General features: G+C 40.9%; 1 protein-coding gene across 3 annotated transcripts in view; it reads left to right on the plus strand.

Annotated features, from left to right (window-relative positions):
• The first annotated feature begins 262 nt into the window (after positions 1–262).
• The window catches only part of LOC138754094 (scavenger receptor cysteine-rich domain-containing protein DMBT1-like), a 48,159-nt gene continuing 32,481 nt past the window's right edge, over positions 263–15,940 (plus strand). For all 3 annotated transcript variants that reach the window (XR_011351561.1, XR_011351562.1, XM_069917915.1), the window contains exons 1-3: positions 263–390; positions 13,220–13,252; positions 13,791–14,105. Coding sequence is in view for 1 of the 3 variants with exons in the window: in XM_069917915.1 (XP_069774016.1) it covers positions 351–390; positions 13,220–13,252; positions 13,791–14,105 (388 nt within the window). In the remaining 2 variants the exon portion in view is untranslated. The remainder of the gene's footprint in view (positions 391–13,219; positions 13,253–13,790; positions 14,106–15,940) is intronic.

The raw sequence follows: 15,940 nt of genomic DNA on the forward strand, positions 1-15,940 counted from the left end.
AGCATTAAGAAGACTTGGAATGCATTATTTACAATTGACCGAATTGTCTTCTCTGACTCTAATCAGACTCACCCGGGTTATTTGCATCACAGGAGAAGGCGAGGGGAAAAAAAAAGATGGGCCAGATAACAACAGAATGGGCAGGTTGTTTCCTGTTGGTTCATTCAAGCAGACTGCAATCCACGCCTCATTTCAACCAAATGTTATTGGTTGTTTGAGGTAAGATATTAGATAGAGGAGAGGCAGTTGTCAAAGAATTAAGCCTCAGATCAACTGTAATGCCAGAAGTCTCGAAGAGACTGCTTCAGCGACCACTGTTCGAGGGGTCACTGTAACTGACCACCAGGAGAATGTCCCTCTTGATATTAATGAGATTGCTCATCTGGAACTGTGAGTTTATCAATATTGAAAGATCCGGTTTATATTTGCTATACTGATCATAATTAAAATTTAGCTTCGTATACTTTTATTGCTATATTATTGAACGTTGAGGAGCATAGAGAAGCAAACATTCTTTGTCTCTGAATGTTTTTGTTGTAATGAATGTAGATGATTAGACCGGTAAATAAATATATCCTCCAGCGGTGATTTGGCCACCCATTCTTCTGGGGCTTTGAGTTGTCTTTTATATTCACAGTTGTCCTGTGAATCCGAATGAATCAGAACGTTATGCTAATTCAAATTTCCTGACCCCGGGGACTGGCCATTGAAATATATCGCTTATTATGCAGTCCGAGTAATTACTTTTGTACGTTTGTAATCCGCGTGTTCCTTTCTGCCGGCAACAATATAAGTATTTGGATTACTTGACATTGACGAAGAGCATGACAATTTCTTGTCAATATTTCTGGTGAGCGTGAAATGCCCCCAAGCAACTTTAAACCACCTTCCCGAAATTCCGTTGTTTCCAATCACCTGAATTCCAACCCCGCGGCTCTTGTGAGGTGATATTCTAAAAAAGATAGTATTAACCTTAGTTTCTCAGATGTTGAGGGCAGTCATGGCTGGGAAAACGTACATTCAGAGGCTGGAGTGTGGAAGCTCAGCGTGTGAGAACAGAGCCGAACCTGCAGCTGCGGCTGACTGACTCGGTGAACACATTCCTGACGCCAAGCCAAAGAAGAACTGTTAGAAAGGCTTTACATTTAGACATGTTGCACGTAACAGACCATTTCGGCCCACGAGTCCGGACTGTCCAAAACACCCCATTAACCGACACCCCTGTACGTTTTGAATGGTGGAAGGAGACCGGAGCACCCGGAGAAAACCTATGCAGACACGGCGAGAACGAAATAACTCCTTTCCGACAGCGCGGGATTCCAACCCCGGTCCCGATCTCTTGTGCTGTAAAGGCGTTGCGCTAACCGCCACGGTACCAGGGGGATGGGGTTGTATATGGAGCAAATAAATTGGGCGGCACGGATTCGTGGGCTGAAATGGCTTGTTAGCGTGTTGCATGTTTCAATCTAATTTAAATTTCATCAAAAGTGGCCCTGGGAGAGAACTAACACTGAACACTACATTATTCTCAGGAGGATGGTGACACTGCTATTAGGTTTCCTCAAACGTGTGACATTTTCGCTCTTTAATGTGCCCGGAGAAAAGCGACAAACGTGACTCATTTCTTTCTTTCACCAGTCTTGACGAAGGGTCCCGACCCGAAACGTTGACTTACTGCTTCTACTGTTTTCTTCCAGCGTTTCTGTACTTTCATTTTATTTATTCCAGCATCTTTTCGTCAGTCACTGATGTTTTGAGCTTTGCTCCAAAAGGACTTTCCACGTGCTGCATCGCGGCGAAACCTTTGGTATAAATTTGTCCACAATGAGTCGTTGAATTATTGGTTTACTTTCATAAACTTCACCTGGAATGCAAAACTTCGGGTGAAGATATCTGCGGAATTCTCCTCAGGACAATGATATCTGAGGACGGGGAAACAGAGTGAATGTTAAAGAGCATTTGTGTGTAAATAAAAAGAGAGAAAAAAGATAAATTCGTCTCCCTTTCTCCAAATGCTGCTTTATCTGTCCGTCTTTAGATATTTTTTGAAGATTTCTATATAACACAGTATAAGGCACTTTAGCCAGTGTTGAGCTGTCCTGTAAATCTACTCTAACAATAGAATTTCCCTACTGCATAATCCTTCATTTTTCCATGGATAAATCTCATCGCCTCGTTAAAGATCCAATTCTACGTCCACCCCACCGTTGTCGAAAGCTCATTCAATGCACCCTCCTCTTACATCCCGCCTGCACTTATTCCTGTGGCCCAACCTGTTGGCCATTTCAGCCCTGCGACTACGTCTCTGGGAATCCACACGATCATCTTATCAATTGGTATCTAAAAAAGGCATAAATCAGACCTTGTTTCTTAATTTCAGTCGACCGTAAAACCGTGTTTTCATAACTATTTAATGAAAACGGCTTTGCAAATTTGGAAACAGTAACATAAACATTTCTCCGTGAACCATTTACAGAAATAAGGCCCAGACTCACACTTTCATGCAAACTGCAATTACATTTTACACTTACCATCATTTGAGTTAAATGTAGATCTAGTTTGTGCAATTTCCCATTATACAGTATCATGCGGCTCCTTAAATGACGGGTTTGTGATATTTTTCAATGAAAACATTGGTTACTACACCCTAGTGCAGGGGAATTAGGTGGAGAGTCATGGAGCTAAAGCGCGTGGAAAGAGGACCCGGCGAATCCGCTCCGAGCAGCAGTCGTGGGATTCACGATTAATCCCAATATCATTCAGGTCAACGATTCCACGACACATTCGCCCAGGAAGGATCATCTTCATCAGGGGTGTCAAACTCAAATTCACGGAGGGCCAAAATTAAAAACTTGGACTAAGTGGAGGGCTGAACTAAATATTTATTGAAAAATTTCAACAACATCTGCATGTTTTCTCTTCTTTCAACATATGTAATGTTAAACTTTTTCTTATTAAAATAAATGTTTAATAATAGTTTTGGATAAACTCTTTCCAGAAACATTAACAAATGAGAAATAAAATATTCAATAAATAATATTTCTCTATAGAGGATTTGTCAAATGTTGCTAGTGTGCTGTCGAATAGTAAAATCTGAGGGCTATTGAGAATGTGGGAGAATAACATGATTCCTGAAACAATCAAATGGGTGACTGATTGTGGGCATGAACTTTAGGAGGGTTATTTGCCATGCCCTTTTTCCATTGGTACAGATACCCTTTGATTTACACACTTTTCAAATTTTATGCCTAATGAGCTTGTATCCAGGTGCAGGACCATTTTTTAACCAGGAATATATTTATCACTGTGACATGAAACTATTGGAAGATCGTTTTATCCTGAGATTAAAATTCATAATCCTTACTCAGGCCTGTGTGCGGGAGGGCGGGGTTTGCGGGCCATCGGGTTGGACAACGACAGTGCGGGGGCATCGGCTCTCGCTGCAGGGCGGCATCTCGGCGGATCAGCGGCACCGTCACCGTGAGTCGCGGGTCGGCCTGCGGCAGGGAGGGGGAGTGGGCAACGGTCCTGGTGAGGTCAGGCCCCCCCTGAGTTTCTGCCGGACCCCCCTTGACCTGCTGAGTTTCTGCCGGACCCCCCTTGACCTGCTGAGTTTCTCCCGGACCCCCTTGACCTGCTGAGTTTCTCCCGGACCTCCCTTGACCTGCTGAGTTTCTCCCGGATCCCCCTTTGACCTGCTGAGTTTCTGCCGGACCCCCCTTGACCTCCTGAGTTTCTCCCGGACCCCCCTTGACCTGCTGAGTTTCTCCCGGACCCCCCTTGACCTGCTGAGTTTCTCCCGGACCTCCCTTGACCTGCTGAGTTTCTCCCGGATCCCCCTTTGACCTGCTGAGTTTCTGCCGGACCCCCCTTGACCTGCTGAGTTTCTCCCGGACCCCCCTTGACCTGCTGAGTTTCTCCCGGACCTCCCTTGACCTGCTGAGTTTCTCCCGGATCCCCCTTTGACCTGCTGAGTTTCTCCCGGACCCCCCTGACCTGCTGAGTTTCTCCCGGACCCCCCTGACCTGCTGAGTTTCTCCCGGACCTCCCTTGACCTGCTGAGTTTCTCCCGGACCTCCCTTGACCTGCTGAGTTTCTCCCGGACCCCCCTTAACCTGCTGAGTTTCTCCCGGACCCCCTTTTCTTTCCGTGCCGGTGTCCCAAGACTTTTCCAGGGCAGTCTCCGCGCTCAGGACCGCGCTGGGATCCGGGTCAGCGGTGGAGGAGCAGGTGAGCGCGGCTAATCCCGATCCAGCCCACGCCACTCCCGAGATTGGCGGGGGGTTCCACCCTACCTGCCCGACCAGCCTCGCTCTCCACGTGTACTCCGGGCACCCGCCGCTGGTCCGGTGGGAAGGCGCAGGGCGGCCCGCGTGGAGCCCCAATCTTCCCTCCCGCGTCCCGACTCCATCTGCAGCTCCAAGAAACGCGGTGCCACTGGGGTTCCGGGCGCTGGGAAGCGGCCTTGGCTTCCCCTGACACGGCCTGCGGTGGGGGTTGGGGGTGGGGGGGTGGGCGGGGGACACGACAGTGTGTTTATAAAACCACCCACCACTACTTTTCAAGGATCAGGATTTTTCTCTCTCTCTCTCACCCTGAGACACAGCGGTTATTGTGCATGCGCTATACTGGCGCGGCGGCCAGCGGGCCATCTCTAATACATTTTTGATATGATCTTGTGGGCCAAATATAATTGTATCGCGGGCCAAATTTGGCCCGCGGGCCAGAGTTTGACATGTGTGATCTACATTGACCAATTAACGTGCCATCACGCTCGTCCTGAGGATGTGAAACGAAACCAGCAGCAACTGACCACAGGATTACACTTAGGTGTCTGGCCCTGTGAGGTTGATGCTCTCCGAGACGAGGAAACCTCCAAAGAACCTTGGTTCTATTACATGTTATGTCCCGGGAAAGCTTTCGGGGAAAAAAATGTAATAATATTCAACCAATACTGGAGAAATTTAGCTGGTCACGCAGCAAGTGAAAGATAACCACTGTGTCGGGCCTGAACCCTCAGTTAAATTGTTGGGACCCTGGTCCAATGCTAACGTCCGGCGCTGTCTGCGCAAACTTCGAACGTTCTCCCTCTGTTCCCGTGGGGTTTCTCCGGGCACCGTGGATTCGTACCACTTCGCGTGGGGCGGCTCGAATAGGAGGTGGTGAGCACAACGCTGTTATATCGGGACCTGGGTTCGAATTCCGCTCTGTTTGCAAGGAGTTTGTACGTTCTCGCAGGGTCTGCGTGGATTTTTCCCAGGGGCTCTGGTTTTCTCCCACCGTTCGAAAGGTGCCAGGGGCTGTGGGTTAATTGGGTGTAATTGGACAGAATGGGCTCGCGGGCCAAAAGAGCCTGTATGTGTAAAAATGTTCAATAACTTTCTGGTCCGTAAATTAATTTACTTCCATAAATCACTAATATCTGGAATTACGGAAGAGATCAAAGGAGAGTTGATGGACATGCGTGAGGAATAGTTGGTTGAAGGAAAATAACGAGAAGCAAAACAAAACTAATGGAAATTCTCTCCAGTCTGGGTGTGGACCTAAAGGGGCTGATTGGCCTAATTTTAATCGTTATAAGCAAGACTTTCGGATAATATAAAGTTGAAATATCACAGTGGTGCTTTAACCTGCCCGAAATATTTGCAGAATCGTTGGGATCGCCTGATAAAAATAATTCTCCAATGCTGAGATGGGATTGACCTGTAAATATCATTTTGGAGGGAGATAGGTCTCTAAAATAATGAATGTGTCTGCAGTCAGTCTGTCATTTTATTATTTTGGAAAGCAACAGATGAATGAACTCTGAAGATTAGGTCAGGAGCCACAGTCTGTCTGAATGCAGTTTGCTGTTCTAAGAGGGTCATGTGGTTTTGCAAGCAGAAAGAGTCAAACAGGCTTTTCTCTGTCATTTCCTTGTTCACTTCCTCTGAACTATTGTAATCGGCAGACATGATAGGTGTCAAAAGGTGAACAATGTTCATCTATTATGACAAAGACATAAAATAAATAGTTTTTTCTCTCTCAATCGAATGAAAGCAAATTACAAATGAAAATACCTAAGCAGTCTGAAAAAGGACTCGGGTGTGCGAGAAAATGATGCCCTAGTGATGCCGGATGAACCAGGGCAGAAATAAACATGGAATTTCATGTGAAGACACAGCACGGTAACATGCCCTTCCGGCTCACGGGCCCACTCCACCCAAATGCACCCATTTAACAAAAGTCTTGAATACTATCCAAGGATTCTCCAGAAACAAATTTGAAAACACAACGTAACGTCACAGTTTCGTCATTGAGATAATCCGAAGTCGAAAAGTAATCAGGAGTTCATTATGTCGACGATACTGTTGAGCAAAGAAGTGTTCTTTGGAAAAAGTGACAAAGACGTTTCAGTGCAGGGCGGTGGACATTATATATATGGACTTTGACAAAGTCCTGCGTGGGAGTTTAATCTGGTAGGCTAAATCACGTGGGACAAGACGAGCTGGCCCTTTGGATTCAAGATTGGCTTAGTGGAAGAGCACTGAGCATCTCAGTTGGGATTGGCGTTTGGCTATGGTTCTGATGGGAGGGCCGTGACTAGAGGAGTTAGGCAGGCCTCGGTGTTGTGTCCGCCAACAAATGTGTCCATATGACTCAGCTGCACAAAGTGTTGGTGAGACTTGAGAATTCTGGCCGTTTATTTGCAGGAAGGACATCAATAATTTGGAAGTGGTGCATAGGATATTCGCCAGGAAGTTGGCGGGGCAAGAGACAGAGAGTGAGAGTTTCGATACGCTGTGTCTCTGTTCCACTGACAGAGGTGGCTGAGAGTGACATTGTAGATGTTTATATATTCACAAGGAGCACGAATAAAGTAAATGCTCACAGTTTTCCCCCCTTCGGAGATGAATCTAGAACTGGGGGCATAGGTTTGATGTGACCAGCGAGAGATTTAAAGGGGTCTCAAGGGGCAATTCTTTGCACACGGACAATGGTCCTTATCTGGAACGAGATGTCCGAAGATACTTTAGAATCGGGCAAAGTTTTCACGTGCAAAAAAAATTTGAACTAATATATAATTTCCAATTTGGACATGTTGAGCCGAACGAGCTATTCCGTGCTGTACGTCTCCATTACATAATCTTGCTCATCATCTCGGAGATTTCAACAGCAGGAAGCAGACGGAGTAAAATGTACGCGTGTGGCATATGGAACTTGGCTCGTGCAATTTATAATTAAAATCAGAATCGCAGCTCGAAACAGAGCGCCATAAACATGAACAGTGGAGGAGGTACAAAGGGGTTATTCTGCCTGGATGGCATCAGGCACTTTGCATTGGAATAAATAGATAGAAATTACACCAATTTTCCAGATAAATGGGGAAAGGCAAGTGAAGATACCCTCTTCTGGTCGGCCACTGGCTGAAAAGCCACAAATAAGGCAAATTGTCCCATTGCGGTGGCAGTAGCAGATTCATTATTGGCCGTACTACAGAAAACTAATCAGTCGTAACTTCCAACTCAGGGGGAAATATCCTACACTGATGTCAGCAGAGCTGAAAACCATTTTCGTCCATAATGAAGACATGATGCGATTTATTAGTTGCCCAGGCTTGATTAATTACATTACCAAAGAAAAACAGGTGTGAATCTAAACAAGGCGTGAGTCTGTAACAGATTCTCCGGTGACGTGTTCCTATAACTTGCTCCCAGTTTATTTGAGTGGGACTGTCACTTTAAGAGAAGAAATCAAGCTGCAAGCCCTGCAAACTTTGGCGATTGACTGTGGGTTGACAGGCTGGGGGTCAGTGTGTACTCAAATTTGCTACTTATGAAGAGAAAGGAAGTGTGCCAGTGGGACAGATTATGTATATTTTATATTATTAGTTTCAGCTCAATTGCAGGGTAGATTTATGCAAGCCGAGTATAAAAATAGAATTTTGTCTGACCATTGTTGTTGGCCTCTTGTTTAGGTGTTGAGAAAGTAGTAAATACTTAACGTTGGAGATTTAACTAGATGTTATTAAAAAGACCTGAGTTTTTTAAATATATAAGGGGAAAATTACTTTTTATTTACAAATGAACCGGGATTCAGTACAAAGTAAATTTGTTTTATGGGATGCTTAAAAAGCTTATTTGAGAGGCCAGATTATTAGTTATACAGCTAGAGTTAAAAACAATATTCGATTGAATGTCAAAATTTGGAATAATAAATTGGAAAGTTAGAAAAAGAATTTCAGAAGAATTCTGCTGAAGATAATAAGATTCATTTATCTAAATTAAAATTAAGATATAATATGTTGCAATCATGCAAATATGAAAAATAATTCAAAGATTGAAACAGCGATATTATGAGTTTGGTGAAAGGGCACATAAGGTTTTAGTTTGTCAATTAAAAATGGAACAAGCATCAAGAACAATTAATGCAATTAGGAAAAATTCAAAGATTACTTATAAACCTCATGAAATTAATGAGGAATTTTTTAGGCTTTACAACGAATTGTATACATCTGAAAGTAAACAAAATTCTGAGCAAATTAATTTGTTTTTGGCTAATTTAAATTTGCCATAATTGACTGGGAAGGATATTAATGATTTAGATTGTTCTTTTACGGAATTGGAATTAAAGGAAGGATTGCAATTAATGCCAAGAGGAAAGATGGGTTTACAGTAGAATTTTATAAAGAATTTAATGATTTTAATTTCTGGTTTATATGGAAGTTTTGAAGCAGGCAAATGTTTTCGAGGGTGTCGATTACTGTTATTCCAAGGAAAGATAAAGATCCATTAAAAGTGTCCTCTTATTGTCTGATTTCATTACTAAATGTAGATTATAAAATTGTTGTGAAAGTATTGGCTAATTATGTGCCAAAACTAGTACATGTTAATCAAGCTGATTTTATAAACGGCCGATACTCATAATAATATCACTAAATTGATTTCTATAATTAATGGTGCTAGAAATCAAACTAATCAACCAATGAAAGTAGCATAAGATGTAGAAAAGGCTTTTGATAGGGTAGAGTGGAAATTTTTATTTAAAGTTTTAGAAAAAATTAAATTTGGATCAGTTTTTACTACTTGGGTTAAAGTTTTATATACGAATCCTACAGCACAAAGTATGACAAATGGTTTTACATTATCTCGATCAACTAGGCAAGGTTGTCCTCTTTCACCAGCATTGTTTGCAATGGTAATAAAACCTTTAGCTCAAGCTGTTAGGCAAAATTTGGATATTAAAGATATTACAGTAAGTGAACAAGAATATAAGATTAATTTGTTTGCTGATGATGTTTTAATATATTTAACATATCCTAAAGAATCTTTGAGTTCGTTGCAAAATTTATTGCATATTTAATATGGTAAATTGTCAGGTTATATGGTTTATTGGGAGAAGAGTGAAATACTATGGATATTAAATGAAGATTATTTAGATTGTAGATAGATTATTAAATTTAAATGGTCTGACAAGATTAAATATTTAGGAGTTATAGTTAATAAAGATGATCATGATTTTTATATTTTAAACAAGATTAAAAATGATTTACAGAAATGGAAAGATCTGCCATTAACTTTAATTGGGAGAGTAAATTGCATAAAAATGAATATTTATCCTCGTATATCATATTGTTTTTCAATCTATTCCATGTGGGAGTCCAAAGAAATTGTTTAAAGAATTAAATAAAGCAATTCGAATATTTTTATAGAAGGGTAAATTATCTAGGTCTCTATGCATAAATTAACATGGTGGTATGAATGGGGAGGACTTAAGTTACCAAATTTTCAAAATTATTATGAGGCAGTTCTGTTGAAATTTATTAACAGGTTGTTTTATATTCAACAATCACCGGTTTGGGCTAAAGTTGAGTTGGATCAAATTCATGAAAAAGAAATGAGACAATTTATTTATAAATGGAATCCTTTGTTGATACAAAAATATAATTTACCAGTACAAAAACATATATTGGATATTTGTTATAAGCAGGATCAGGATAGTTTCTAAAGGAAACATTTTGATTAAATCTCCGTTGTACCAGAATAAATTATTCCCATTTTCTTGAAATAATCCTTATTTGAAAAATTGGCAATGGAAAGGAATTAGTATTATACAGGATTGTTTTGAAGCTTGAAAACTTTCTATATTTCATAGATTACAAGCAAAATTTTGTATTTCTACAAATTCTATTTTAGCCTATTATAAAGTTCGAGATTTTTTTTGTAAGGAATTAATTTTACTAAGTCTGTCCAAGTTTGAGATTATAATGGTCGGTAAGGATAGAAAATGATTTATATCGGGCATATATAGATTGTTGCAAGAAAAGATGGATAAAGTTGGGAAAGATAAAATAACCATATAACCATATAACCACTTACAGCACAGAACAGGCCAGTTCGGCCCTACTAGTCCTTGCCATAATAAATTACCACCCTCCTAGTCCCACTGACAAGCACCCGGTCCATACCCCTCCAGTCCTCTCCTCTCCATGTAACTATCCAGTCTATCCTTAAATGTACCAATGATCCCGCCTCAACTACGTCTGCCAGAAGTTCATTCCACATCCCTACCACCCTTTGCGTAAAGAAATTTCCCCTCATGTTCCCCTTATAATTTCCCCCTTCAATCTTAAACCATGGCCTCTAGTTTGAATCTCCCCCATTCTTCATTGAAAAAAGCCTATCCACATTTACTGTCTGTCCCTTTTAAAATCTTAAACACCTCTATCAAGACCCCCCTCAATGTTCTATGCTCCAGAGAAAAAAGCCCTAGTCTGCACAACCTTTGCCTGTAACTCAAACCTTGAAATCCTGTCAACATTCTTGTGAACCTTCTCTGTACTCTCTCTATTTTGTTTATATCTTTCCTATAATTTGGTGACCAAAACTGTACACAGTACTCCAAATTTGGCCTCACCAATGCCTTGTACAATTTTATCATAACCTTCCTACTCTTGAATTCAATACACCGATTTATGAAGGCCAACATTCCAAATGCCTTCTTCACCTCACCATCTACCTGAATATCAGCCTTGAGGGAACTATTTACCATCACTCCTAAATCCCTTTGTTGCTATGCACATCTGAATAGCCTACCATTAATGCATATGACCTATTTAGATTTGCCTTTCCAAAATGTAACACCTCACACTTATCTGTATTAAATTCCATCAGTCATTTCTCAGCCCACACTTCCAGCCTTCCTAACTCACCTTTTAATCTACGGTAATCTTCCTCACTGTCCACAACACCACCAATCTTTGTATCATCCGCAAACTTGCTTATCCAATTCTCCACCCCTACTTCCAGATCGTTAATATATATAACAAACAATAGTGGACCCAGGACCGATCCCTGAGGAACTCCACTAGTCACTGGCCTCCAATTGGACAAACAATTTTCTACCACGACAAAATGAAAGAGAAAGATTTAGATATTGAATTGTCTTGGGAGGAATGGTCAAATATGTGTATGGACAATGTTACAAAATTAATTAACGTGAGATATTGTATGGTTAATTATAATTTTATTCATAAATTATATTTGACTCCTGAAAAACTAAAGAAATATGGATTTAGACCAAAAGATTTGTGTTTTAGATGTGGAGAGAAGACAGGTACCTTTGTACATTGTGTATGGACATGTAAGAAAGTTAAATTATTTTTGGGAAAAGGTTATTAAATTTCTGAGAGATTTATTTACAATTGACTTGCAAATGGATTCAATGATGTGTCTATTCAGATATATAAACGGTGTTACTTTGGGATTGGTTGATGAGCCACAGTTGGCATTTTTGTGTTAGGGTTAGTGGTTGCAAGAAAATGTACAGCGATAACTTGGAAAAATGATGTGGAATTGAATATACAAAGGTGGCATAATGAAGTGCAATCATGTTTATATTTGGAAAAAAATAACATAATTTCCAAAATAATTATTACTTTTTTATCAAAATGTGGAGTTTATATTTGGATTGTATGAGCATTGATTTTAAGTAGAATTAAGTAATGAGTTGGCACATTGATTAATTAATATCAGATGTATATTTTTAAGGCTCCAAGGCGAGAGGGAGGGAGTTAGAATGAAGCAGTTAGTAGAGGGAGGGAGGGGGAGTGGGTCAATTTTATTATTATCACAATCAATATTATTGTATTTTTAATGTTTTATTATATCTCTATTTGTATTTGGTATTTTCCTTCGATTGTAACACTTTGTAAAATTCTTAAATAAAATTTAAAGAAAAACAACTTACATTTCTGAACCATTTATCTTGGTGAATTTCTATTGCTGCTGGGTTTTGGGGTCCTCTGGGCTCATGACCGCCATAAACACAGGTGCAGATACCATGTGACCAATATAATTAAAGAAACAGTATACTGTTTAATCAAGGGCCATTTTAAGGAAGAAACACAGGAGGAACAGCTCTTTGCTGAAGTGGTTTCCTGTGGCTAAAGAAAAGGTCATCTTAAAATCCCATGTCCAAAGGGGTCTTGCTTAATCCCATCGTAGCCAAAGGGGGCGTGTTGAATCCTATTGTGGCAAAGGAAAAGTCACTTCTGAAAGGAATTGTTGAATCCCCACCGTCCACAGTGGCTGAAAGAAAATGTCACTGGAACTGACCCGTATTTGGTGTCGGGAAGCAGAAGAAATATTGCATTTGGATCGAGACCATTGTGAAGATCACTTTGGACTCACCCACGAAATGGTCACTTCGTTTCCCCTACGTCAGGAAAAGGGAAATTTGACCACCACTCGTCTAAAAGGACATTTTGGTTGCAAGCACCAGGATATGGAATTTGTGAGTTTACAACTGTCTGTCACCCCGTCTCTCCCACCTACTTCGTGACAACCTCTTTACATCAATTTAAAGCCTGCTTGTCAACAATGGATTCCTGAGACTGAACTTTGAATTAACGTTCCAGACCACACACGCACACACACACACACACACACACACACACACACGTATATTCGTGCACAGTTTGGGGTTAAGTTTAGATACGTTTAGATAGGTTAGATAAGGTGTAATATTATTGATAATTAAAATTAAAAATGTTAAATATAACAGTCTTCTGCTCCTGTCTGAGTACATAATATTTCCAAACACACCCCACATTTGCTGTCATCCTTTTCCCCTGAAGTTTCATTAATTTGTAGTCTGCCTCCCCATGAAGCCCTCACTCCCCCATTCAAACCCCACAGGTCGCCCCAAGCCAAATCTAATTCTGAATTTCTCATTTCAGACCACCTCCTGAATTGTTTGGCTGATCGGTCAGGTAATGAAATTTAAATTTCACTGTGTTTAGAGTGGGGCTGTTGAGACTGGTTGTGAGTGAAGACTTGCTACAGAGTGGTGTCCGCTACCTTCACGCGGGTGCTAATCATTCAGCTTCCTGTACGATGCCGTACAGTGAACTAACCCCGTCGAACTTATTCCGGTGTTCAAACGAACTCGAACTCTTCAGCCCATCTTTGTCGCGCTGAAGGCTCATTCTAACGTTCCCAGATTGGGTTCACAGCACGGCAATGGAAACTGGCGACAACCGGCCTCCGCTCACCGTTGTGTGTAAACGGGCAGGTTCTTCTCGTCCTTGGAGCTTCCTTGTTCCCTGGAATAGCCGGGGAACTCTCTGTACTGGTGACGATTACCAGACTGGATGTATTCGCTACTTTCGCCAGTTTATTCAGGGTATAACACAGACCGGTCCTTCATTGAAGATGTGTGGACGTTGAATGGGTGAGTGGTGGTGAGCTGGCACCGCGGTGCGTCGAGACGCGGGCGAGCCTGGTGCTGAGGTTTCTGTTTTGTTTCAGAGAGTGAAGGGTTGCGGCTGGTGAATGGAGGCAGTCCGTGTGCTGGGAGAGTGGAGGTTTACTACCGAGGAGTCTGGGGAACTGTGGACGATCTTGGCTGGGACCTCAATGATGCGGCTGTGGTGTGTCGGGAGACGAACTGCGGAGCAGCGCTGCAAGCCCTGGGTTTTTCTCACTTTGGATCGGGAACCGGACCCATTGTGACGTGGAATGTAAACTGTAACGGGAATGAGACCGCTCTGCGGGACTGTACATCGGGACCATGGAATTTATATTTTTCTGCAAAAGACAACGATGCCGGCGTTATCTGTTCAGGTAATGATTCGCATTTTCTCACATCGGGTTGGAATCGTTCCGGGACGCCCGCGTGTAAAACCATCCGATTGACCGCGACTGATGTGAAATTATATCTAGCTTCTGACGGGATTATTTTTGTCACATTGCAATCTAAAAGTGTGTTACAGAACTCGAACTCGTGTTAATCGGCCATAACCGGTGGGAATAATATTCTGCACAGTTCAAGTACTGAGAAAACAACAAACAGATAGCTGGAAGATTCGAACAGCTTCTGCAAGGTGCAGGTTCGGGTCGGAAAGTTGACAATAACATTGCCCCTCCCTCTCACTGCATCCAGAAGATGCTGTTCGATCCGATGGATACCTCCACCAGTATTTACAGCGACTCGTGTCACTAATATGAAAAAAAAATCCACTTGAATTTCCACTGTTGGGTGGGGTTTCCTGAGAAATTTCCAGGATTTACGTAATGATGCTAAGAATCAAGGATATTTATGCATGTCAGGGTGATGTCACTTTGAGGGGTTCATTCTGCGAGAAAAAGACTTTTTAGCACCTGACAGAGTAGGTGCAATGCCATTAATGCAGGCTGCATAGTACAGGAAAATGTAGCGCGCATGGAGTAAACGACGGCATAGGACAAATGCAAATTGAAATTTATCCAACCCTAATCCCTTTAAAAGGAATCATATAACCCATTAAAAAATAGATGGATCTTGTGGTAACTTAATGTCATATAATTTTTCCAAAGTTAACCTAATTTATTGCCCAAATGGTTGTACATGAATACAAGACCAAACAGCATGTAAAAAAGAACCAGTGCATAATCCACATGTAAAACAAGAGTCCGAATTACTAAAACCATATTTTTTCAATTTCTCTGGAGTTAAATACATCTGATGTACGATTACGATTAACCATTCCATACCACACATTCATCAATTTAGTAACATTATCATGACATGTATCTGCCCGATAGTCTTCGGGAAAAACAAAGGCTAAATCATTTTCCAATTTAAGCTTAGACTTCTGCCATTCTGGTTTATCCATATTGTCTTGTAATACTTGGTACATAACAGAAGTATAACCCTATTTGGGTATAGAAGAAATCAAAGACTCTAATTCCGTCAATACAGGTAAAATCATCTCTCTACCATACATATCTTTCACCAAAGCTTTAGGTTGATAATAAACAAACAAAGAATTTTCAGGAATATCAAAACGTTCGTTCAATTGATTGAAAGAAAAGAAACTGTCTTTCTACAAAACAATCCTGTAACATCTTTATACCCTTAGAGTCCCAACTCTTTAAATGATTATTAAACATTGAAAAAGGAATAAACTGATTGTTATATAATGGGGTTAAAATTGACAATTTACCTTTTGATCCTAAAATCTTATTTTTTTTGTCCATACCTTTAATAGATGTTTTAATATCGGCATATTATATTCCCACAACAAATTTACATTCCATCAAAATATAAATTGGTACACATCAACTTCAGAAATACAAGCCATCTCAACTTTAGCCCAACCCAGGGGTTGATTCAAATCCATCAGTCTACTAATAAATTTCAACTGGGCTGCTTCATAATAATTTTGAAAATGGGGTAATTGAAGCCCACCTAATGCATACTTCCAAGTGAGTTTATATTATGCTACTTGCGGTAATTTGCCTTTCCGTAAAAATTCTTTCATAGATTTATTTAAATCCTGAAAAATCCCTTTGAAAGAGAACACGGTATTGATTGAAATAAATATTGAATTTGAGGAAAAATATTCATCTTAATACAATTAATTCGGTCAATTCAAGTTAACAGATCTTTCCACTTAATTAAATCTGCTTTAATCTTT

Source organism: Narcine bancroftii, chromosome 2, assembly GCF_036971445.1.
Source record: "Narcine bancroftii isolate sNarBan1 chromosome 2, sNarBan1.hap1, whole genome shotgun sequence".
NCBI classification, from domain to species: domain Eukaryota; kingdom Metazoa; phylum Chordata; class Chondrichthyes; order Torpediniformes; family Narcinidae; genus Narcine; species Narcine bancroftii.